Source organism: Episyrphus balteatus, chromosome 1, assembly GCF_945859705.1.
Source record: "Episyrphus balteatus chromosome 1, idEpiBalt1.1, whole genome shotgun sequence".
Classification (NCBI taxonomy): domain Eukaryota; kingdom Metazoa; phylum Arthropoda; class Insecta; order Diptera; family Syrphidae; genus Episyrphus; species Episyrphus balteatus.
Window position 1 is genome coordinate 98,794,303 of NC_079134.1, and position 27,050 is coordinate 98,821,352.

At 29.4% G+C, this 27,050-nt stretch overlaps 1 protein-coding gene across 4 annotated transcripts in view; it reads left to right on the forward strand.

The window, feature by feature from the left end:
- The window catches only part of LOC129906937 (inner centromere protein A-like), a 57,660-nt gene extending 33,489 nt beyond the window's left edge, over positions 1-24,171 (forward strand). For 2 of the 4 annotated variants that reach the window (XM_055982930.1, XM_055982933.1), the window contains exons 10-11: positions 2,798-4,415; positions 23,716-24,171. In XM_055982930.1, the coding sequence (XP_055838905.1) occupies positions 2,798-4,415; positions 23,716-23,758 (1,661 nt within the window). In that variant the 3' untranslated portion in view covers positions 23,759-24,171. Of the gene's footprint in view, positions 1-2,797; positions 4,416-19,172; positions 19,399-23,715 lie in introns of all 4 variants that reach the window. The other 2 variants (XM_055982932.1, XM_055982931.1) reach the window with 2 other exon arrangements.
- The last annotated feature ends 2,879 nt before the right edge of the window (positions 24,172-27,050 follow it).

A 27,050-nucleotide genomic window follows, 5' to 3' on the forward strand; every position in this document is an offset into this window, starting at 1 on the left:
ACCTGATCAATTTTTATTTTTTATAAGATTAAAAAGATTGGATTTTGAAAATTCGAACACTTTTATTGTAGAATAGAATTACAAGATTCAATGACGTCACGTTTTGAGATATAATTAGAAATTCCGTTCTTTGATTGTTTTCGATTTTATTTATTAAGTAAGGTAATTTGTTCCAACACCTTTTGTATCGGTTTCTAAAAAAACTTATTTTCTTTATTCAAAACCTGTTTAAAACTTTCCGATATTTCATCTCTTATCCGTTGAAGTTTGTGTATTTGGTTTATTTTATCATAAAGAAGAATTGTTAATTTAGTATGTGGTTCTTTTCAGCGCTTGACAAAAGATAAGTTTCCAGGAAAGACAAGAACTAGGATCAGAAAATATAATTCTTAAAATTATGATTGGTATCGACGCAGAATTTCACCTTCTATAGCAGGTTTAAAAGCTAGAAAAGGAAAGGAGTTGATGGTTGATAAATCAGGAAAATTTATTTTGATGCAATCTCTCCATAATGATATATTATTTGAAGGTATTTTTGAATACTGAATCGTATAGAAAGAAATAGAAAAAATATTCCGATACGAACATCCTTAAAAAATGCAAAACTCTTTTTATTGAAAGGTGAATTTTTTCAGTACAGGTAAAATATAAGCGAAAAACTATTAAAAATAATGGTAATAAGAAATGGGAAGATTTGCAACCAGTACCGAAACACTTCGTGAATAAAATCCCGTGAAATTCGGTGAAAGTGCTAAAGTTGGTATGATGCCATAAGTCATGTAAAAAAACATCACTTTTCAAATAACAAGAAAGAAACGCCTTTTTCTTAAGTTTTTTTGTAATTTCTTATGGTTGACGTGAGTAATTTTGTTGAACAACTTCGGTTCGTGTTAGCCACCAAAGCAATGAAAACCCAAAACCAAAAATCAACTAGGTACCTGACCGACAGCCAATAGCTTTTATCTCGACCAATTTTTTTTTTTTTATCAAGTGGCATCAGGTTGAATTATAGCCGCGAAAACAGCCCCTTCGGAAAAGAAATTAAGTAAAGTGTAATTTGGTTTCTATAACAGAAAACTCGATGACCAGGTAATTTGACTTATCAAATTTGCGTAACGATATGCAAATCATAAGGGTCTAGGTGTATGTTTGCACTTGCACTTAAATTTATTTCGGATTTTCTCTTGGTGGTGGCATTGTAAATTCACTTGTCAAATGCATAGACATTTCACGTAGAAACACAAACAAATATAAACATAAATTGAGAACATTTTCATACAATTATGCATTAAAGCACGTTGTGATTGAGCAGCAATCCGAAATGCAAAAAAATGATCAAATTCCTTATATCATTTAAAGTAAGCAGCCCAAATAATCGAAAACGATAATTCCATAACTCGATTATAGCCAAACTATATCGTTTGACCATACTGTTAATTTCAATAGTCACTATCGTGTCGCAAATGCTATCGTTCTTTTTGCTTTCAGTAACTCGATTATCATAATGAAAACGATTGTTTGGACGATAGCTAAAACGGTATCGCTCTGAGTAAATTTGCAAACAAAATGAACCCTTTTTGTAAATTTTAACAATTTTATAGAAACTGTTTATGTACATAAATAAATAAAATTGTTTAAAGAACAGTTGCAAAAAAAATATTCAATTTTTTTTTATTATTTTGGGCACCATCTTATTTTTCTCTTCATAAACCCAATTAGTACATCATTATTCACCTCAAAGTATGCAATTTCACGTCGACAGCGAAACTATAGTAATAGAGTAACGGATAAGAAATTAATGACAATATCATCATCGATTATCGTTTCGGTGACAATTTGAAAATTACGGAATGAGTACTCAGCAAAGGTACGACACTCACACTGCACGTTGTACCACCATTTTATCCGTAAATATCCAAATCCGTAAAACGGACATTATTCTTTAAACAATGCTTCAAGTTAAAGAATCTTCTTACATTAACATCCTATATTTCATTTAATTCCTTGGTTATTTATTATCGCTCTCAAGTTTAGTGTCTAAATAACAAAAAACTTTTTACTTATGTACTCGTATGTTTCAATATTTTTTTGTGTGGCTCTTGTTTCTCCAACGGTGTTTAAATTTAACTTGCGAACCATAAATTTTATAGTATATATATGTATTATTTTTGTATTTGATTAAAATTACCTTAACTTTACATCTATTAAATAATTGTTATTATCTTCGTAGTACACCGAACGCATCAAAGAAATTTCTTCTACAATAGCTATAATGCCAATAGTTCCCGAGGCAATGCATTCCAAAGTTGCAAATGCAATACAAATAATTATTCAAGATATAATCCTAAATATCCAAGATACAATACATATGATCCGAGATACAATTCAAACTCAAATTCAGTATATAATGAACTTAAATTACGATACCACAACAACAATCAATATTCTCCTCTAATTAATTATAGAGTGCGTCGATACTAAATAGAAATAAATATTTTTGCAAATAAAAAAAACTCGAGTATAAACTTCAAGCTTCTTCCTTTTTGTATGTTATATTTTTTGTATTTTTTTTACTTTTATATCTATACAATTATTTGAAAAGCAATTCAATTTTATTTTTATTTGGAACTCTTTTTTTAATTTGCAAATTTTTTTTATATAATTGATATTGTTTATTGACTGAAAGAAAATATATTCGAAAGTAGATTTTAATTTATTTTTTTTTTTATTAAATTCTAATTCCTAACTTCAATGAATGTGTATATTATCTTTTTTAATTGAAACCCCAAAAAAAAAGATGTTTACATGGTCACCACTGATAATAATACAACCTACATCATTAATCAACATCCACCACAACAAATCACAACAATGCCAATATTGAAAACGGAAAATGAATCTGCTGATGATGTAATCGTTGAGAACAATTCACCTTCAGTGAATAGTTCGCAAACTAATTATACAACAAAAATGATTTACAACCTGAAACAGAAACGAAAGCGAAAATTGCGCAATGAACCCGATGAACAATCGGAGTACTTAGAGAAAATGTCTGTCCGCGGATTGGATATTCAAAAGTATGAGCATATTGTTGATGGAATTGCATATTGTGCAGTGTGTGCCAAAAAAGAGATTTTTAAAACATTTAAAAACAAATACAGTTTTCAAAGGCATGCTTACCTTTTTCATGAAGGCGATAATCGAAAAATATTTGCCTGTCCTGTTTGCAGCAAAGAGTTTTCGCGTCCGGATAAAATGAAAATGCATAAAAAAGACAAACATAGTGAAGTTGTTGACATGGAAGAGCAAATTAAGGCAGCTGCAGAAGAGGAGAAAGCACCTGTAATCGTTAAAGCACCTGCTCGACGAAAAAGAGTTACTAAAGCTCAAAAATTACTTCAACAGCAGCAACAACTACAACAGCAACAGGATGAAGAAGAAGAAGAGCAGCAGCAACAACAACAGCAACAGATGTTGAATGATAGGTCCACAATAACAACAATAATTGAAACAAAATCTGAAAGCAATAATAACAGCAACCAGAGCTTAAGTAATTGTACATCTCATCAGATGCAAACAATTGATTTGAGTAGCATGATTTTACCTAGTCAACTTCAAATAAGTACGGCCGAACTTCTACAACATCACCAGCAACAACAACAACAACAGCAGCAGCAACAGTTACAAAACACAACCATTCTCTATAATCAAATTGATTTAAATAACGCGCTGCTGCAAAATCAACTACATGCTAATAATATCATTATCCAAGGTCCAATAGGAACATCAAATGGTTCTCTCCTTCCAGTTCAAACAATCCAAACTCATGACGGCAGTATATTTCATCACCAGCAATCATCTCAGCAGCAGCATATTCAAATAAAAAATGAATTGCAAACGGTTCCTTTGAGCACCACATCCACTACCACGCTATCATCGTCCTCAACATCTAATTCTAGTCACCATCAGCAACAACATAGTAATCAGCAACACCATCAACAACATCAAATGGATATGACTTCCTTGACAAAACTCGAGAACGTATCTTATCTGCCATCTTCAAACGAAAATCATGTTATTGGAACTGTTCAAAGTTATCAGATAATTACACCTGACGGATTGCATGCTTACCAGCCAAAATTATTAAATGCAAATGAAATCGAACTATGTCCATTTACCTCTGCAACAGGAGCTAATTACACTTTCACTTCATCGAGTCAAAGTAATAACAACAACATTAGCAACAACAATACAGACCATTCTCAATTTATGGACATTAAAAATGAATTGCTTATCAAGAGCGATCAGTTCATGGATACATCTGGAATGTATCATTTGCCATTTTCACCAAGCTCAATGATAAATGCTGTTAGTGAAGTGAATAACTCATCTTTATTGGAAACCAAAGAAATTAGGTAAACAGAATCTATTTGAGTTACACTGTGCATTGTAGAATTTGTAAGTTTTCTTTAAAAGTAGTAAAATTATGTTAAAAATTTGAGTTAAATTATTTTTTAGATTTTTTCTTATATATATTTTTTTTTATTTACTATTAGTTTTCACTGGATTTAAATATAATTTGTTATGCTTTTATTAACATTCGACAAATAATCGCGAAAAATTAGCAAGACAAAAATTATGTATCTGCAAATAATCAATACTTGCATACTGAATACATTATTTTTAAACATTATGTGTACACATATCTGTGATACTTCATAAGAATGAAAAGTCCATCTTAAAAACAAGAATTATAGTCCTAAATAAACTAATCTAAAGTATGTTGCAAATGTTTCCATTATTCTTTTTACTTGATAGTATGCGGAAAGTCTATTTTCGTTTCAAAATCTTATTTGAGCGACGGGAAAAAAAAAATTTATTACACCTTAGTTTGCATTTTTATCCAATAATGTTAGGTTTATTTTTATAATAGATAATCTCGAAATAATATTAAGGACAGTGGGGCCTTTTAGGTCAGGGGCACCCTTGGACAGAGCCAACAAAAGTTTCAAAACGAATAGGTTTTGTAATGTACATACATACATAGTAGGTACTACAGGGTAAGTTTAGGATTCGTTAACAAAATCGAACTCGAGATAGCAATCAGAAATGACATTAGGAAGACAGAGAATGCCATTTTTTTTAACAAAAACCTTCCCCCAACAGACACAAAGAGAGTCGATTGGACCTCCCGTTATTTAAGATAACAGGGTTGACATTCTGAAACGCAAAAGCGAACAAATGTTTTCTCGTGTGCGAATGATTTGCTTCAAGTTACTTGAATAAAGAAGTGATCTTCGACCGCCGATCGGTTGAGGTCTTTTTTTTGTTTCTAAGTTTTATTTGATATATGGGCAATTCCATGGTAACTCACGTTACATTCACAAAAATTTCCTACTCATAAATAATTATTTTTTTTTTGTTAATTTTAATAATTTAATTTTTAATGATACGAAATTACTATCCATGAATGGAGCATAACTATTACTTTCATAATTAACAAAAAAAATGTTCTTTATTTTTAGCATAAAAATAAAGTATAATGGTAACTCACGTTACAAAAATCGGACAAGAGTTTTAAGAGTCCGACAGTATGAAGTTTTTCTGCGAAATTAAGAACCTTTATTCGTTTTTAATGAAGATTCCATACATACAAAATTACAAGCTTTTAATATTAGTGACAAAACCAAACATTTGTTCAATATTTCGAGGAAAAATTTTAAAATATTTAGGTAACTCACGCTACATTATTTTGGTAACTCATGTTACCTGCGATTTGTGGTTCCAAAAGTAAAGAAAAGATGCATTTTCACTCAAGTTTTTTTTTAAATCGAATATTGTGTAACGAAGCTTGCTTAAATGTTAATTTATTTTAGCAATCACGAGGGGATATTGTCATCGTCACTATTAGATTCATCTAGTTTTCTGTGGGCTTGTTTTTCCGTCATTTTCATGTGAAATTCTTCTGTAGTTGACAGCTTATGCTTTAAAAATGCTTTAAGATTATTTATACTCCCTGAATTTAATTTCTATCCATAAGGGAACACAACAAAGAATCTTTTCTTGCAACTTGCATTAAGTGTTACCGTTTGTAAATAATAATTTGCTATTACAAAAAGTAAAAAAAACGGCATAATTTGTTCAAAATTCGTGTCCACTTTTTCATGGAATTACCCATATGCACATGCATAATTTATGTTAATTCAAAATGCATTCAGCAAATAAAACATATTAACCCTCTGTCGAATTTATTTGGCAGACAAAAATTTTAAAATTAACCATCTTTCAAAAAAGTGTGAGCCAAACAGTCTTTAAAACAGTGAGAATATAATTCTTATGAATAATTGTGAATATAACATTCGAATTCTAACTCCACGCTGCCTGACAGTAAAATGGCTCCTCCTGTTCTTGAGAGTTTGTCTAGCAGTGAGAGAACAAAAATTTCCTTTCGTACTCGCTGAGTCGAAAAAGTACTAAAAGATCTTGACATAAATAAATCCGTCCAGATTTAATATCTCCTTTAAAGAGGAGGTCTTCAATTCTTTTTTTGTTGTCATTCAAAAATTTAAATTAAATTAAAATTAATAAAAAGATTAAAATGGGTACCTTAATGCAGTGGAATGATTTTTTTTTTACATTTTCTTCTTCCGTCGTCTACAGGTTTATAATTTTTTCGTTTGAAAAAAAAAAATTATCAATATTTGACATTTGAAATTTCACAAACACAAAATAAAAAAACAGAATTGAATGAGTGAATTCTTGAGTGAAACCAATTGAAAACGACATTACTCTTCATGGTCAGATTATGAAATATCTTGAGGAACAAAACATGTTAAACGGTCGTCAGTACGGTTTCGTAGGAGGAGGCCTACTGGGGATTTGATGGCTTATCTGTCCGAAAAGTGGAATCAATCTTTACACCGTTTCGGTGAAAGTAAAATTGTTGCGTTAGATATTTCTATGGTATTCGTTACAGTTTGGCATCAAGCTATCTTATCAAAAATGTTTGCTTATGGTTTCTGATCAAATGGATTAGAAACTTTCTTTCGCCGCTCAATACAAGTTGTATTAGATGGGTTCAAATCAGATATCCAGGAAATAAATGCTGGTGTTCCTCAAGGCTCCGTCCTATCACCTACCCTTTTCCTTATTTTCATTAACGACCTTTCAGGAATAACTTCTAATCCGCTTCATTGTTTTGCTGATGACAGCACTCTTAAGTTTCTAATACCTTTTGTCAAATTCATCCCTTAATTCCTCCGATGTGGAACTTCAACGACAACTTATGACCTTTCATTAGCCGGACAACACGTATGTGGAATACTTTACCAAACTCGATATTTCCAACCCATTATAATCAAAATGCATTCAAAAACAATGTTCATTGGTTTCTCCTCCTTAATCCTCTCTAAATTTTAATATTATTTTTCTAACACGTTTCTATAAAGTTCGTACTTAAACAAACAAATTGTATGGAAGCAATTGTAACTAAGCATAAATTAAGGGCAATTCCATTATCGCGGATGCAACATTTATACTCGTTCGAAGTTAATTTACAAACAAATATAAATATATTTTTATTAAACTATAACTTGAAAGTAAATAAGTAAATCGTCACTAGGAAGGGTTCAAAGTGCGACCGCAGGTGCAAGAAAATCGGCCCTACCTTTTTAGATCTTAGTACAAAAACATAAAAGTCTGTTAATTTTCAAACACTTTTGATTTCTAACTTACATATTTCGAATATTCCAGGAAAAGTCAACAAATGACAAAGATATTTTTTTTTTAATTTTCAAATAACAAAAAACAATGGGCACGTTCAGGAAACGTTAGGGACTAAATATTTAGTCAACCTCATATCCTGAACGGAATGTTAGGTAGACGAGTAAATCGAGTAAGGCAGATTTTTCTTGCCTAACTTTCCAGTTCCAGTAAAGTTTCCAATAAAATTGCCTGAATTGGAAGGATGTTTTTTGACAGCTAACCACACAGAGGCGCAAAATTTGCCTAAGTATTTAGTCCCTAAAGTTTCTGAATCTGCTCAATAACTTATAGTATAATGTATAATTGAAAAAAAAAGATCTATATGAACTTGTCCTGTTTCAGATAATTGTATATGTATTCAAATCCAGTGAATATTTTTTTAAATTATATACACATTTGTATATTATGTAGGTGTATTGAATTTAATTATTTTTTATAGTAACATAAATAATTTATAGTTCGATTTTATTGGTAGTTTTAGATTTTTAGTGATAATTTTAGATAAGAAGTTACTATGTATATTTTATTATTTTGCTTCTCATTTAATTTGTATACGCTGAATTCACAAACGCATCACTGCTTTTGCATCACAACTTTTTGTATGAAAAGAAAACACTACTTTACCAAAGCATCACGTTTGCACCAGAAATATTTTGCCATATTTTCAACATTTTTGATTGCAAATATTTATTTGCGGTTTATTTTTGTAAGTTTATAAAGTTCCCACTTTATAATCCAGTTTATTTAAGTTTGAATATACGATCAGCAATGAATAGAAGGACTACAGGAATCTGCATTATCGAAAATGCTTACAGCAATGAGATCCCTTTTTGTTCAAATTTTAATTTAAGGGTCAGAAAGTTTTGGATGGTGAATATAAAGTTAATCTTTTTTTTTTGTATAGCCTTGTCGGCAAAGCTTAGTATGAAGAAATACTGTTTTTACCCTCTGTTCTATTCTGTATCAGTGGATTAAGATTAAGATTAGGGTGAGAGGTGGGAATAATTCGCCTTATCACTGCGGCCTCTGATGGGCCTATTGTGATGTCCTCTTTTTAGAGTTCACGTAGAAATCCTGAGTTTAGAAAACTTAGTATGTTTTTGGGTGAACTAGCTAGTATGAACTAGTATCAGTGGATGCTTTACTCCTTTCTTTTTTTTACTTATATAGGGTGTCCCAAAAGTAATGGATCAAACGAAATATGCTGATTGGGGAACTTAAGGGCTCTCAGAATTTGGAACCTTGTTCCTCCCAAATCCTTACGGGTTTCAATTTAATGCAATTCTTGTAAAATTTCGAAAAATCCCTACTTGACAACAGTATTTTCCTTCCTGCGCCCATTATTGATATTTGTTTTTTCTTTTTAATTCTTTTACGAAAACATTGCCAATAATTAGGAACAATTAATTAATCAAAATATTTTTTATTCCATACGCCATATTTCGCTGCAAATTAACTAAGTTTCAAGTTTTATAAAAAATCTATTTCTAACTTTTATTTGCGACCAACACCGCAAACAAAATTTTACGCTGTGAAAATGGTTTATTATTTTAAAAAGTTGCCCTGTTAATGTAGTTTTCAAAAAAGTATAAAAGTTTCCTAAGTTGCAGTTAGATCACAAAATATTACAATTTGAATTCAACAAAACAGAGTTTTTCAGAACAAAAAACAACCAACTGAATAAATGATCAATACATGATCAAAAAAGTCATGATCTAAAAAATTTTGTTTAGTTATTGTAACAAAAAAAAAAAGAACAATGCGTAAAACATGGAACCATCCCTCAAAATTTTATTGAAGTCGTTGAATCTCTCTCTGCGAAAACAAAACTAATATAAGAGAAAATACTTCCAAAATGTCTAGAGGACCTCAAAATTTCATCGAAATCTTTAAAGTTTAAAAAAAATTCTATGGTAAAAAAGTGGGCATGGCAGTGGGCGGATTTTTCCAAAAATACTTACAAAACTTTTAACTCCCTTAGATAAACAAACCCTTAAAATGTCATCGAAATCGTTAGAGACGTTTCCGAAAAAAAACTTAAATGTTAAAAAAGTAGGCTTGGCAGTGGGCAGATTTTTCCAAAAAAAAAACTTCCAAAACTTTTTACTTTCTTGGATGAACAAACCCTGAAAATTTCATCGAAATCATTAGAGCCGTTTCCGAAAAAACTTATATGTTAAAAAAGTGGGCGTGGCAGTGGGCGGATTTTTCAAAAAAAAAACTTCCAAAACTTTTTACTCGCTTATATAAACAAACCCTGAAAATTTCATCGAAATCGTTAGAGCCGTTCCCGAAAAAACTTATATGTTAAAAAAGTGGGCGTGGCAGTGGGCGGATTTTTCCAAAAATACTTCCAAAACTTTTTACTCGCTTAGATGAACAAACCCTGAAAATTTAATCGAAATCGTTAGAGCCGTTTCTGAGATCCCAATTTTATATATATTTATATATACTATCAGTCTCATTTATTAGATTTCACTAAATAGCTCTAAACAGCTTCATAGTTATACAATGCATAAGGTTTTATGTAGCCTTTATGCAACGTTACATAAATTTTCATTTATAAAACATTTTCCTATCCATTATAGTCATGCTAGGTTTGTGTCCAAATAAGTACTAAAACTGGAAAATTAGTATTTTTAATCACGACAAACAACTCCATCTGTCGATGAAATAACTCCATCTGCTCCGAAAATAAACAAAAAATTAAAACAAAACAAAAAAAAAAGAAAAACGTGAGTGAAAGTTCTCGATGTCATACCTATGAGGAAGAAAATCTCAAAAAAAAAACAACACATTTCCTCATTTGTTTCACTAGATAACAAATTTTTCACATGCAAATATTTGAAATCCAAAAAAAGTACACCAATAAAAAAGATATACATAGGTACATCGAACATGAATCAATTTCTATGTAAAAAAAACAACACGCAAAATGAAAAAGTTAATTAGGTTAAAATTTCAAAAAAAACACAACTTCTTATTTTTTGTTTTTATTCATTTCAAATTAATCAAATCAAATGCCAAAAATGAGTTCTTCAATTAAAAGAAAAATATACAAATGATTGCTGTTTTTTTTTTTCTTTTTTTGATGTGATTTTCAAATGACATTTGAGTAAAAAATATTCTTATTTAGGCTCTAAACAACCTTAAAACGCCTTTAGCTTATACAACTTCTATGCAACGTTGCATAAATTTTATAAATAGCAATTTTCTGTTTAAAAACATTATAAAGAGTGTATAGTGTTATGCACTATCTATACTACGTTTATAAATTAGGCTGTATATATATAAACAATTTTAGCTCGTTTAAAGTTATAAGATATTGACCAAATCAAAACCCAATTGTATGCATGTACGTAAATTACACTTTAACTGTTCCGGATCTTTTGTTTATTTTTTCGAAATCATATATCTTGGCTTCAAGTTTTTGTAACATGTAACTCGTGCATCAGAAATTCGTAGTTTAGGCTGCGAGGCAACAGATGGAGCATTAGCATCGATGCAGCGAATGAGGGATCGATAACAAGTTAAATGACGCATTAAAGTGAAAATTTCCAAAAATGCATACTCGCTGTATTGGCTTTGAGTCGACTTTCTCAAATATCAACATTGACCAAAAATTCATATGCACGCACCAAGAGAAAGGAAAACATATATTTATACACTTCATCAAATTTCTATCCGCAGCTTTGTTTAGCTTCTATTCCTATCGGCAGCTGCGTGTTGTTTTTGTAATGCATATAAACGCCAACTGCGGATACGTATAGCAATGCCAAAAAAACACAGCTAATATCATCTAAAATCTTAAGGAAGTGTACCGTCACATAAACTGCTCAACATTTATAAATTGGTGGATAACTTTCACATTTGTAAAGATAATCGAATAAAATAAATTTTGTTATTTAGTTAATAAACAAGGCTTAAAATATTCCTTATAATTTCTTAATTTGAGCGATTGTAATTTAGAGACCATAAAGAGCGCTAATTTTGGTCGTTGTTTTGGTACGACCTATTTATTTTGTGTTTGTTTCTTACTCGGACTAAAAATTTTATTTTTTTTAATTCTATTTTGGATTGAGATTGGATCAAAATAAGGAGTAAAGATATTTTGAAAAACTGAAACTTTGTTTTTTTTTTTTTATAGAAAAAAATTAATCGTAACTTATGCTATTTTTCTTTCTAAAAAACAATGTTTTAGTTTTTCAAAATAGCTTTAATCCTTAGTTTGATTCAATCACGATCCAGAGAATTGAAAATTTAATTTTTAGTCTGAGTAAGAAACAAACACAAAATAAAGTTATCAACCAATTTATAAACGTTGAGCGGCTTATGTGACGGTACACCCCCTCTTAAGATTACGTATTGAGTTGACAATTGCACTAAATCAGTTTTTTTTTTTATTTAGAAAAGCACCGGGAATTTATAATAGATATTTATTCACTTAAAAAAAAGGGATAAAAAACACCTTAGGCGTTTTTTTTTTAGTTCTGAGTAGAGCACCGACCAGAGCCTGAGCTCATCGAGCTCAGGCTCAAATTTAATGAAATAGTTTAATAAAATAATAAATGTTTTACTTTTAGTCGGAGAACAACTAGCTTTTTCCACCATTTCTACTGCTTTTATTTTTTTTCACGTATCATCTCACTCATGACATGAAAAAAATAAATCAAGTTGGCCGCGCTCAGCATTTAACTCTATCTGCTACGTCTTTTTTCCTGAGGTCGTAGATCGAGCTCTGACCAAGGATCGAAAAAAAGAAACAAAAGTTGAGCACTCAGATATGTCTGAGATAAAAAAAAAAAATTCAATTTTTTTGACAGCTCAGCTCGGATCTAAAAAAGAAAAACTCCTTTGCTATTTCTCAGAAAATCGAAGAAATTATCATATGATTTAAAGTTCTCACCTATAATGAGTGCACGATTTCTTTTTGTTTAAACTCAAAGGGCGTAAATAATTAAACATTAGAATGTGTAGCGCAAAACTGTATATTAAATTTTAAAATAGAAGAAAATTGATTTTACTTCCTACTTGAAAGTTGTGCAGTCAAAAGTTTTGTTTTATTCACAGGGATTTAGTTGTTTTTGTATTGTTATTATTATTTTCAATTTAAATTATCCAATATCACCTCGAAGTTTTTTTTTCCGAAAATACATATTTTAAATGGGTTCTTTATCTAAGTATAGATCAATGTCAGTATCTGATCTTTCCGTTTAAAATACTTATATTTGTATGTACTAAGCTTAAATATTGTCAGACGAAAACATTTATGGATATTATTAAACAATATTTTAACTGTCTATACTTAACTTAAGATGGCGTATATTCTGAAAAAATGATCGGATTTGTATACTAGGGTTGAAGAGCTAAATAAGACGGAAGGAGAGTTCTCCTCAAGATGACATACATACTTATTCTTTAAATCTGAAAATAATTTCAATCGTTTGTTTTTTTATTTGTTATAAAGGTTTATAAGAAATAAATTCAAACAGAATATTTTAAATATTTAATTTAAAGCAAGTCCAATTGAAGATGACATCCGAGTAAGATGACATACTACCATTGAAGATAAATACCGCTGTACAGAGATAGAGATTAACTCTATCTTTGTAACAGTTTCTGAACCAATGCGTTTTTTACAGCAACTGCAACAAAGACATGCTCGGAATGTTAAATTTTAATGACACAGGAACTTATAAGATTATAGGTGACAGAAAAGTGCCACTTTTTTCGAATTAAATCCTGTCACTTGCGTTGTTATCGTTAACATCAACGTGTCTTGGCAGTAAGAGAGAAATGTTAGCTGTTTTACTTTTACTACAACTTGAATGGTCGAACGTTATGTCATCTTGCCCGGTTGACTAAAAACGGTTTCAATGCTTCTGGTATAAATACCTAACTAACTAGAATTACTATTCAAAAAATTTAAATGGAAAACTGTTTCAATTTACAAAACGATTGGCTTCCCAAATCGAAGAAAATTGTCGTATACTACTAGCCAACTTTTTTTTTTTAATTTTGAATGTAAATAAAAAACAACTGAGTTCTGATGATATAAAGTTAATGCTAATTTTTGTTCTGTATTCATTACTATTTCCCTTTCATTGCAAAACAAAAATATTAAGTTGGATGAAATATATTTTTAATACGCTTTTATTAGCTTCACTTGAAAAAAACTAACTAACTATGTAACAATAATGTAATAAAATCTTGGAACTAAATTTTGACCCACTTCCAATTATCGTATCGAACTGAAACTTTGTGCACATATCGTCACACTAGTATTGGAATGCCGTGCATCGTATATGCAGTCTTATGTCTTCGAGGTAGCTCTTTTCAAATCTGTTATCCGTTTTTTTTTTATCTTTTTTCGTTGCTGATATCTTCACGTATTTTTTTGACGTAAACACCAAATTTTGGCAATAACGTCAAATTTTTAATGCAATCTACGAACATTTTGAGAATTGTTTTGACGTACGTCTTAATGTGGTTATGTTTTTTTTTACGTACGTGTATGATTGAAAGAAACTTCTTATTTACATGGCATATACTGCAAACTCATTTTGGACAAAAATTTAAATATTTTGAAAACTAAACGAATTTGAGATGTCCAATAACGTATATAAAAGATAAATTTTAGCTATAAATCATACTAAAAAATCGATTTCCCAAAAATGTAAAAATGGCGTATATGGCACTTCAATACTAGGGCGAGGATATGTAGTTCGGATGACAACACAATATTTTGGCTGTCCGGGGATGGGCATTGGGGGTCAACACCGCAACTCAATTTTAACCTACTTCCAACTATCGTATCGAACTGAAACCTTGTACTGTACATATAACGTTGCCCTAGTGTTGAAGTGCCGTATTCGCCATTTTAACTTTTTTGGAAAATCGCATTTAAATGTTCGGAAGATTTTATAGTTACTATAAATTTTCAAATTCGGCTTGCTTTCCAAGTTATAGATAGAAACTCAAAAAGTAACAGAAAAAGTCTAAAATATTGATCGTTACAAAAATGGTCATAGGTATCTTTATAATTTATCCATAGATTTTGAAGAAAATTATCTTTTTATCTTTGCCAGAAATTGTACTATATATACAAAAATTGAAACTATGAGGATTCAAAAGATTTTGATTTTTTATTTCAGTAATAAATTTTTTTTTTGCAAAAATATCCTTAAAAAAATCGATTTTTTTAAAATGTTTTAATAGATTGCACTTAAACATCTGGAGTGACACAGAAAAGTTGTTTTAGTGTTTGTTGCTTATTTACTTATCCTTCAGGGGCCGGCTTTTCTGTTCAGATTAGTCATTTATTACTCAAGATATAGCCCGAATACTAAGTAGGCTGGAAACACACTACGACAAAAAACGAAAACCTATATATAAATATTTTTTTAGGTGAGATTTTCGAGTTTTCTGGGCTCAAATCTATACGAAAAGTATAACGTCACTTGGTGCCCAAAAAATTTTTATTTTTTTGTAAACTAGTGTAATTAGAGAAAAAAAATTAAGTGTAATGGATTTTTTATGTACTGATTTATCATTTTATTACTTAAAAAGTTCATTCTATGCATGTTTTTTTTAAGTTGTTTTGCAAATTATTTTAATTAACGTATGTAAAACACAAAAATACATAACATTAACTTAACTCAAGCATGAGAAATTAAAAAAAAAACAACCTCCATTTTTTTTTTATTTTTATGTGGGGTAGATACGACAGATTTTCTGTTGATTTGCGTATAAAAACGCATAACGAGATTTTTGTTTTATGCAAAGCTTTCATAATTTAACTAAAGGAATTCACAAAACTTGACTCGTGGGACCCTTTCGCCGTACTCGTGGGGCATACTCGACGACACAAAAAGTAAAACAAAAAACATATTTTTTTTATTATATTATTTTACAAGCAAAATAGTACACAAAATCAACAAATAAAAGAAAAAATTGTTGCTCTCATGAAACTTGGCAAAATGTTTGCTTTTGGGTAAGAACCAAGGATCAAAAATCAAATCAAATATTAAAAAAATTTGGTTGGAAGGAAGCGACTTAGCACCACTGAAAGGAGTCTGATGATCGGGTTGGTCCCCGTGAAATAGCTATAACTCCAGCCTATGAACTTGGTGGTAACACTCACAAGTTGTTGTTGTTCATTCAAAACTTTCAATATAAATTGATTACACAAGCAGCTGCCCTGCAAGTATGAAAATGCACGAACCTCTTCTAAAAAATTAATTGAGCTACTTCAGAAATTTATGTTTAAATTAAAATTTGAAAAAGTTTTTATACGAATATATATACGTATTCATTAGGGTGGTCCTTATTGGGAACATGAACGGTTGGAAATGTTGAGAAACAATTTCACTATTTTTTATTTAGATTTTTTTGCCTTCCTCTCTCGGATTTAACGTAAAATTTACATGTAAAACTTATAAATTTGTATAGGTAGTTTTATATGGGGTATTCCATTAGACTCGCTCATTGTACCGGGAGAGATTTTTTTTTCGCTATTTACAATTAATTGATAGCCATCCAACGCGGAATTTCGTTAAAAAAAACAACAATACTATAAGAACCACCTTAGTATACATTAGAGTGACCGCAAGAAATCGATTTTCGAAATTTGGTCGATGGAACCCCATAAAATGTTCCGCCTTTGCAGATTTTTAGATAGCCAAAATTTCAGCTCTATTGGATAAGTCTAAATGGTGCCGACACTCGCTCAAAGTATCAAAACTTTCTGTTTTTTCACTATTTTTCGAAGAAAATTAGCTCTAGCTCCCAAACAGATGGGGTTATTTTCACTTTTTATGTATACAATTAAAGGTAGTGTTGTTACACATAACTCAGATGCTTAATTTGTTTAGTTTTACTAAAAAAAAAAATATTGTCATCAATTTAAATTTTCAGTACTTACCTCAAAAAGAGCTGAAGTGCAAACTCGATTTAAAATGAAACTTTTTTTTTTAACTGTTTTAACAAAAAAACGAAACCTTTAACAGATTTCTAAAAAAAAAAAAAAACTTAATATCGTGTTATGCCCACTTTTCACGAGTCGATTTTAGCCGCACGATATGTCGTTCGACTAGGATTTTTCTATAGGGATTGTCACTTTAGTCGCCTGCGAATTACGTTCACACGAGTCGAAAAGCCTCGCCGCACGCCAAAAATCGATTCGTGAAAAGTCCGCATTACATTTCTTATACATAATTAATGAAGTAAATACTAAAAAAAAATGTATCAAGAGATTTACTTAAAGTAGTTTTGGAAGCATCAGGATACAATTTTCGGCACTCACTGACTACTTGAAGTACATATTGTTTTTGTTCCTCATCTTTAGTTAAACGATTATTAAAATCGGTTATTAATTTGACTCCTCTTTCTGCCATGTCATTTACGACTATATGTGATTGCACTTTTTTAAAGCCTTCTTTAAAATGCGGGTTTCCGGGCAAAAGATTTGGAGGTGCTTTGAGAAAACTTGTGTCTATTTTCAATCGGCTGAAAAAGTTCAATGTTTCCTTGTTCACAATATTTTGCATCCTTTAAATTTAATTTTACAATTCGCAAATTAAAAAATAGTGTTATTTGATGAGACGGATAGCCTACAAGAAAAATTTTTTCTCGGGTGTTTGCTGAAAATGCCATATCAACGAACACAAAATATATGTGGAAAACACATAAAATTCTTAAAACTTCTTTTAATATTAAAACAAAAACGCAACAGAATTAATACTCACATTTTATTTTAAGTTAATTTATTTTATATACAAAGTAAAATTAGCAAAAAAGCGCGAGTTTATTTTAATAAAATTATTGAACTACCAACGAAACGACTCGTGAAGCTAAACTTCATAAAAAAATCAACAATTATGTATTTTACAACTGCATTTTATTTTTTTTTTTTCTATAAAAAAAACAAAGCAGGTTCAACCCCCAATGGGTGCCCTTTTTGTTTGTTTTTCAGTCAATTTTACTCTGTGCTACTATTGTTGATAAAATTATTATATATAATATAATTTTCTTCGAAAAACAGTGGAAAAACAGAAATTTTTTGATACTTTAAGCGAGTGTCGGCACCATTTAGACTTATCCAATCGAGCTGAAATTTTGGCTATCTAAAAATCTGCAAAAACGGAACATTTTATGGGGTTCGCCCAAAAAAAATTCGACAAAAATTGTTTTCTATGGGAGTTGTGGTCACTCTAATATACATACGAGCAGGGTATATATCAAATTAGATCACAAAGTATCAATAACTTATCGATAACGGTAAAAAGGAATTCATTGCACGGTATAAAAGTTCATGTTTTCGTAAGTGCCCCACGTCCTATCGTCGGAAGTGCCCCACACTTGTTTTTTTTATAAAAAAAATTATATCTATTTTAAAACTATAATTGTAACTTATAATTATAATACACTACAACTTGAATTGAACACACATTAAATTATTTTATCACAAAATTAAATATCGCTTACCTCGAGCAAAATTACACAAAATCACATAAATATAAAAAAAATGCTCTAGGCACCACAGTTGTTGAAAGAGAACTATATTAATTCGTATATGGTAGGAGCAAACAATTTGATCAACAACGCCATTAAAAATTTGATTTAAAAATCAACTGTCTGTCTACAATTGTTAAAGTAAATGTTCCCCACCGTCAAAAGTGTCCCAACCTTCCCTACGTAATTGGCACAAGTATTTTTACGTTACACAATTATGCCATTGAATGTCCTATATTTGACTTGGGAGGTACTCTCACATAGTTATATATAGATTTGTAAGTAATTCATACATCCCACATTGACGAAATATTTTTTTCAAAAACTTTACAACTATTCGCAATTAAATACATTTAAATTATATTAAAATTAATGAAAATTATATCTCAATCGCCACAACAACGTGCCATTTCGACTATTGTGAACGGTGATGTTGGCCTTAATTTCAAATATGTAATACATGGTTATTTAAAAAAGTTTTTTTTTACAATTCTTCATACATACTTCAGTATGTGCTTAAACGGAATTTTTACTTAACCTTATCTTTGCTGCGAAAGAAAAATTATTTTTTACTCGAATTGCAATTTTAAAAGGTTTTGAATAATTTTGATAAATATGTATACTCGTAATAGCTTACTACATATGTATTTAACTTCTATTTCTTATCGAAAATGGTTTCGTTGTTTTATTTTGTTATATATATCATCATTAACTAAACTTGTTTATTTTTTTAATTTTTATTTGCTCAAATTGTAGATTTGTTTTTGATGTACACGTAAAGCTAAATCGTGTAAAATTGGTAAACTTTGCGTAAAATTTTGCGATTTATTTATTTTTTTTTCTTATTTTATATTTATTTAATTTTTATATAAAAAAAAAAAAACATACAATTCCAGCTACGATATAACAGAAGCGGTGTTGTTAGCACTCTGAGATTCAAATGCGTAAGAAAACATGATTGGAATTATAGCATGTACTAAAAAATGAAACAAAACACATTTTTTTCAAATATCTACTAAAAAATAAATTCACCAATGTCCAAACCAAATAAAAAAAAGATCACAATGAATTTCTATAACAGATATTTTTAGTACATATTATGTTTAACTAAAAAAACCTGAGGTATGTGAATTTTAATTTCTCTCATTAACAGCAATCACATTTTTTTGCATGTCCGGTTTTTTTTTTTTAAACCATTATAATTATATATGCATTATAACTGTTTATATAATATATTATTTAATCTTATATACAACTCTCACACAAAATAACTACCTTAATAAAGATAATTAACTATCCAAAAATCAAAGTGCAAAATTTTTGTGATTTATAAAATTTATAAAAAAGTTATTTTTAATTTATAGTTTTAGTATTTGATCTTATTATAATTATTTTTATATTATCTTAGGCTATTAAATTAGGAATAAATACTTTTGAAGTTTAAACAAGAATCAAAGATTTTCCCTCTCTTAATCAACACAAAATTGTACAGTTGCATTCTGTTAATGGCTAAAGAGTGTTCTAAAAAGTGTAGTCAACTTATACAAGTCTTCTTCAACAATATTCGTGTTTTTTCTTAAAAAATCTCTAATTTTTGCGAATTTTTATTTCAACTTCTAAGTCTCCCGGTACAATCCGGAAGTCTAATAGAAAGCCCCCAAATAAAATGACCTATAATCAAAGGATATGTTTGACATGAAAATGTTCGTTGAATCCGGGAGAGGAAGGGATTCAAATAAAAATCTGAAAAAAATAGAGAACATTTTGCTCAGTATTTCCAACCGGATGGCGGCTATACAACTGCATGTCAAAAATAAGCACCACACTTATATTTTTTTATTTATTCAATTTTTAGCCAATTTTTTTTTACATATTCTTGTAGAAAATTGAACGCTCTACAAAAAAGATTAAATACACTTTTTTGAATTATCTAACAGTTTAGTAGATATTTGAGGTCCAAAAATCGAGAAAATCTTTAAAAATTCGTTTTTTGTTCTTAATTTTGTACCAAATTAAAAAATTATAATAATCAAACGCGCATGACATATTCTTGTAGGAAACAGATTGCTCCACAAAAAAGATCTCTTTTAACTTTTTTTATTAATCTAACCATTTGAAAGATAATCGAGGTCAAAGTTAAACAAAAATATAAAAACTTTTTTTACTTTTCAAAATTTTCTACTTCACTGAAAAGTCATTATTATTAAATTAGTGAGATGGATTATTGTAAGGGCTTAAATGTTCTACAAAAAAGTCCTTAGCATCAAATCGGTTGCTTTAACCGTTTAGTAGATATTCGCATCCAAACCAATGCCCACTGATTTCAATAGTTTTCTTATGATCCCTATGCATTGCGACTTGGATTGTAAGGGCTTAAATGTTCTACAAAAAAGTCCTTAGCATCAAATCGGTTGCTTTAACCGTTTAGAAGATATTCGCATCCAAACCAATGCCCACTGATTTCAATAGTTTTCTTATGATCCCTATGCATTGCGACTTGGATGCGAATATCTTCTAAACGGTTAAAGCAACCAATTTGAGGCCAAGCACTTTTTTGTAGAACATTTAAGCCCCTACAATAATCCATCTTAGTAATTTAATAATAATGACTTTTCAGTGAATTAGAAAATTTTGAAAAGTAAAAAAAGTTTTTATATTTTTGTTTAACTTTGACCTCGAATATCTTTCAAATGATTAGATTAATAAAAAAAAGTTATAAGGACCTTTTTTGTGGAGCAATCTGTTTCCTACAAGAATATGTCATGCGCGTTTGATTATTATAATTGTTCAATTTGTTACAAAATTAAGAACAAAAAACGAATTTTTAAAGATTTTCTCGATTTTTGGACCTCAAATATTTACTAAACTGTTAGATAATTCAAAAAAGTGTATTCAACCTTTTTTGTAGAGCGTTCAATTTTCTACAAGAATATGTAAAAAATTGGCTAAAAAGTCAATTAATAAAAAAATTATTTTTTTTTTTTTGGTAGAAGCTTGATGTAAAAATGGATAATTGAAAAGCGGAGGAGCTTCCCATTAATATAAAGAGCTCATATTTGGTGAGTATATTCTAGAGGTGTCTAGCAATCGAGTTTTCGAAGTACCAAATCAAAAAAACGAATTTCCATTTTTTGACTCACCCTAATGCGTATTCTAAAACCTTCATAAATTCATGTTTGCAAATAGAATGTTGATAAAGCATTTTGTGTTAATACAATTTCGCACTTGAAGTTTTTACAAAGTTTGTTATTTGAATTCAGTTTATCAAACAAATATACTGAAAAGGCAAACTTAAAAGCACATTTTTTTAGTAGTAGAGTTATTTCCATATTTTCTTTAATTCATCAATTCAAAGGAAACTACGAATTATTATTCTAGGTTAATTATGAAGAAGTTACCAATTATAAATATTAGGGTGGGTCAAAAAAACGGAATTCTTTTCTTTTTATTTTATATTCCGAAAAACCGACTGCTAGACACCTCTAGAATATACTCACTAAATATGAGCTCTTTATATTAATGAGAAGGTCCTCCGCTTCGCAATTTTTTACATCAATCTTTTATTTAAAAAAATCAATTTCTTATAAATCAAATTTCGTTTTTTGTTCTTAACTATGTAACAAATTGAACAATTATAATAACACTGGTCAGCAAAAAACAAAAAAAAAAGTCGGGAGCAAAAACTTTGTTAGGTGACCTTAACAACTGTTTAAAGATTTATTCTATCACGTCTAGTTTTTTAGCTATATTCATCACAATTTTCGCTATAAAGTCTCAAAAACTAATTTTCAATTTAGTTCTTTTTGATGTTTAGTCAAAAATATACATTTTTCCGTAATATGTTGCTTTTTTAAGTCCAAATAAGAAGACTTAAACTTAAATTTGGTTCAAAAAACCATTTATTACTTTAAAAAACAATCAAGATTTTGAGATATGTATCACAAATTTCTTTTTTAAATATATTTGAGAAAAAAATAATTTTGAAAAAAGTAAATACCTTTAGGCCTTTTCAGATTGCATAAGTTGATTTGCAAAAAGAATTTAACGGTGATGTAATTCGACGTCAAATGTACTAAAAAACGCGTTTTTGACCTGTTTATACTCAAGTTTTGCAAAAACGTGACGTGACAGTGAAATTTTGACTTCGGACTCAGCACACAAAAATCGTTTAGAAAAGTAGGTTTTCGTTTAAGTTCTATTTTCGTTGTCGACCAGTGTAATCAAACGAACAACACATTTTCTTGTAGGAAACAGATTGATCCACAAAAAAGGTCCCATAAATTTTTTTCATTAATACTGGTCATAAGAAAACTACTGAAATCAGTGGACATAGGAGTTTGGATACGAATATGTTCAAAAAGGTTAAAGCAATTAATTTGATGCCAATGACTTTTTTGTGGAACGTTTAAGCCCCTACAAGAATACATCTTGCTTGTTTGATAATAATGACTTTTCAGTGAATTAGAAAATTTTGAAAAGTAAAAAAATGTTTTTCTTATTTTTTTTAACTTTGGCCTCCCGCACTGCGGCGGGAGTGAGATTCACTTTCACAAGATTTCGTAGCCGCCGATGCGGAAGTGATAGAATGACATTGGGCTATGTAAACGTCAACAATGACATATGTCGGTAAGCAGTTTAGTGTGTTTTCGTGGATCGATAATACAGTTCATCCCGGGGAGTTCACAGATTGAAATTTGATTCGGTTGCGGATCGAGTAGATTCCCGGGGACTGAGTCACTGCGTCTTCTGTAATAGGCATGTATGTCTTTTCCGTTTGTTACTAATTGTTTTTCAATTTGTTACTAAATTAAGAACAAAAACGAATTTTAAAAGATTTTCTCAATTTTTGGACCTCAAATATCTTTTAAACGATTAGATAAATGAAAAAAGTGTATAAGGCCTTTTTTGTGGAGCGTTCAATTTCTTACAAGAATATGTAAAGACATTTTCTAAAAATTCGATTTATAAAAAAATGATTTTTTTGTAGAAGATTGATATAAAGTAAAAATTGAACATTGCGAATACAAAGAGCTCATATTTGATAAGTACATTCTAGAGATGTCTAGCAATCGGAGTATAAAATCAAAAAGAGAACCCTAATAAATATATTTTTAAATTTTCCCATAATGCCTCTAAAAACTAAATACGTCCCAGGAGTAGTAATAATAATTTTGAAGCAAAACGGAAGAGGCCGAAGGAAATCAAGATTTAATATTTACACACTTACGGGTTATTACCTGCAGTACTATTTTCTCCTTAAAGATTTAAGTATAAGTTAAGATTGTGATGTATACTGCCAAAAAATATTTGTTATATACATATAAATTACATAACATATAAATTACAATAAAAAAAACTTTTAGAACGTATTTACAACCTAACCTAACCTACGTTTTAACTTAATTATTTTCTTCTCTATTTCTTTTCTCTTTATAAAAGAAGGCCCAAGAAACGCAAACCATCCACCGCTGCCAAACATTAGCTCTAAACATCAAGAACTACACTTAAAATTTGTCAGTAAATTCACAGATTTTTTAAAATCTTATGGATCAAACAATAGAACCAATGTCGAAAGCTTGAATATAAAATCCTCTGAGGTCACTCAAAATTGCTTGAACAATGTGAACAAATCTGGAGCAAAAGAACTATCGAGAACGAGTATTTTAAGATTATTTCGTATACCAAAAGTATCAAAGGAAGCAGGTGAACAAAAAAATTTAAGGACAACAACAACGGCTCCCAAAATAATTGAAAAGATTCCATCTCCTATTGTAACGTCTGTTCAACAAAAAAAAACGTCATCATACCAAAAAGTGTTATCACCGTCAATTAAAGAGCTTACAATTTGTTCTTCAAATGCGACCGATATCAAATGTAACGACAGCGATAACAAATCACAACAAACTGTTATGCCAGTAGATTTGAGTCAAAATACTTTACAACACAATAGTTCCAATCTCGAAAACATACATTTATCTCCAGTTTTGGAAAAAAAATCTGATCCCATCCCTAATGACAATTTTAATATACCATCACGAATTGTTGACAATTATTCAATAAACAATTTCCAGAACAATATTCTTGATAATAATATGTATAGCAATAATCCTTTGTAGTTGGTTGTAAATTTTATAAAATTAAAATTGAACAACTTCAAGCAACAACAGGTTCAATAGGTGTATACGTATAATTCTATAATATATATATTTTAATTTTTGTTTTTATTATTTTATAGGTTATTTACAATTTAGCAAAGTTTTTGAGCATACAAATCGATATGTGTTTATTTTCTTTTTACTTATCTGAACTTACGTTAAACTGTGTAGTGTATCCTAAGTAGAAAGAAAATAAATATTAATTAATTGTAAAAATTTTGTCTACCTTTTTTTTTTGAAAAATATTTAAAGATGCTTCTAAAATGCTGAATTCTAAATGAAAACTCACGAGAAATATTTTTGGGAGAAGGGCTCCCGAACGATGAATTCCTTGGATCCCGTTCCATTTTTTCTTCCCATCATAAAATACAAGCACTTCTCAAAAAAAAAAAAATCAGTTCCCACAGAGTTTTCATTCACAATTGAACATTTTCGAAAGATACATTTAGGCCGCGTGTGAATTGCGTTAAATAGTTAACCCCGTGTAAAATTTTTGAAGCTATTGAGGTGAATAAAAACATTTCATATTGTTTAATATTTTTCTCTGCCTCTTTTCTGCCATGAAAAAAAAAAATTTAACCTAATTTAACCAGGTCGCAGAGCCCATTAAATTTTTAACAGCTGAAATTTTTTTATTCACTTCAATAGCGTCAAAAATTTAACAGGGGTTAACTATTTAACCCAATTCACACACGGCCTTAATTATAAAAAAATCTAATATAAAAGTCGAAAACGACATTTTTTTAACACATTTGTTGCATACAATTTTATAAACTAAATGAGAAAATACCGTTTATCTCACATATTACTAACAACAATATACAGGGTGTCCCACAGTCACCGCCCCAAATGAAAACCATGGATTCCTGAGGTCATTTTAAGTCGAAAAACATAAGAGGTAATTTTCTAGTTTTCGTCCCGTTTTCGAGTTATGACGGTTTTAATAATTTTTGCTCTCCTTTCCCTTAACTGGCTTTATCTTTGCCAAAATACGTCTGATTTGAAAGATTTTTTTTAAACCAATCAAGAATTTGTTACAGTTTAAGTTTGTTTCAAACCTTTTTTTCTGCGTACAACCGTTTCTCCGCAATTTTGCATCAAAACCAATTTTCTTCGTTTTTTAAGTTGTTTTTTTCACTTTCATATAATTTTATTCAAAAAAACACGTAAATAAGTATTTATTTTGTTCACTGATTATTAAAGCCCAGTTTATTTTCTCAAAAAAAATTACTTTTTTTTCATAAAAATGACTACTGAAAGTAAATAAATAAAACAAACAAACTGAGTGAATTTAGAAAAAAAAATAATTTTTAAATACAAAATTAACTTAAATGATTTTCAAAATTAACTTAGCTATTATGGTTAAGAAAAGAACCAAATAGACAGAGCTCAGAAAAAGTTTTAATTTATTTAAGTTAATTTTGTATTTAAAAATTATTTTTTTTCTGAATTCACTCAGTTTGTTTATTTTATTTATTTACTTTCAGTAGTCATTTTTATGAAAAAAAGTTATTTTTTTTTGAGAAAATAAACTGGGCTTTAATAATCAGTGAACAAAATTATACTCATTTACGTATTTTTTTGAATAAAATTATATGAAAGTGAAAAAAAAAACAACTTAAAAAACGAAGAAAATTGGGTTTGATGCAAAATTGCGGAGAAACGGTTGTACGCAGAAAAAAAAAGGTTTGAAACAAACTTAAACTGTAAAAAATTCTTGATTGGTTTAAAAAAAAATCTTTCAAATCAGACGTATTTTGGCAAAGATAAAGCCAGTTAAGGGAAAGGAGAGCAAAAATTATTAAAACCGTCATAACTCGAAAACGGGACGAAAACTAGAAAATTACCTCTTATGTTTTTAGACTTAAAATGACCTCAGGAATCCATGGTTTTCGTTTTGGGCGGTGACTGTGGGACACCCTGTATAAAAATAATTACGGTTTGTACCTTTTTTGTTTGTTTGAGGCTGTTCAAAAGTATTTTTATACTTGACTAACCGTATTGTCCATACAAAATAAAACCAACGTTACCGTTTGCTAAATACTTGTCAAAGTATTTCATTTTCACATTTAAGAAAACAAAACCGTTAAATACTACCTGTTTTACGAGAGGAGTAATAAAATATTTCAATACATATTCTAATTTATGTTAAAGTGACAAATTAAAACTTGTTCCTCACTTAACAATACGAAAATAACATGATCTTTTACTTATGTGATGAAATAATTATTATTTTAAAGTATTATGTGTCTAAAAAATGTTTTATAAGTACAACCAAAATATGCTTTTTCATTGCGAAAAAAATAAACTGACAGGTTATTAAAGTGAATACACTAACTGACAATTAAATTATTTTGAATTTATTAAGAAAACAAAAAGTAAAAATAATGTTTAAATTTAGGAATCTATTAAATAAGATATTTATTTATTAATTTTAAAGACAAAATACATAACTCACATATTTCAACTGTTTATATGTAAGGAATGGATATATAGGGAAATAACCTCTTTATGTTAAAGGAAAAGGTTAATTCGTATATAATTTGATGACTAAAATGTTAACTATGTAAGTAAGTCATTTAAAAATATTGTTTTATTACACATACTATATACTTATAT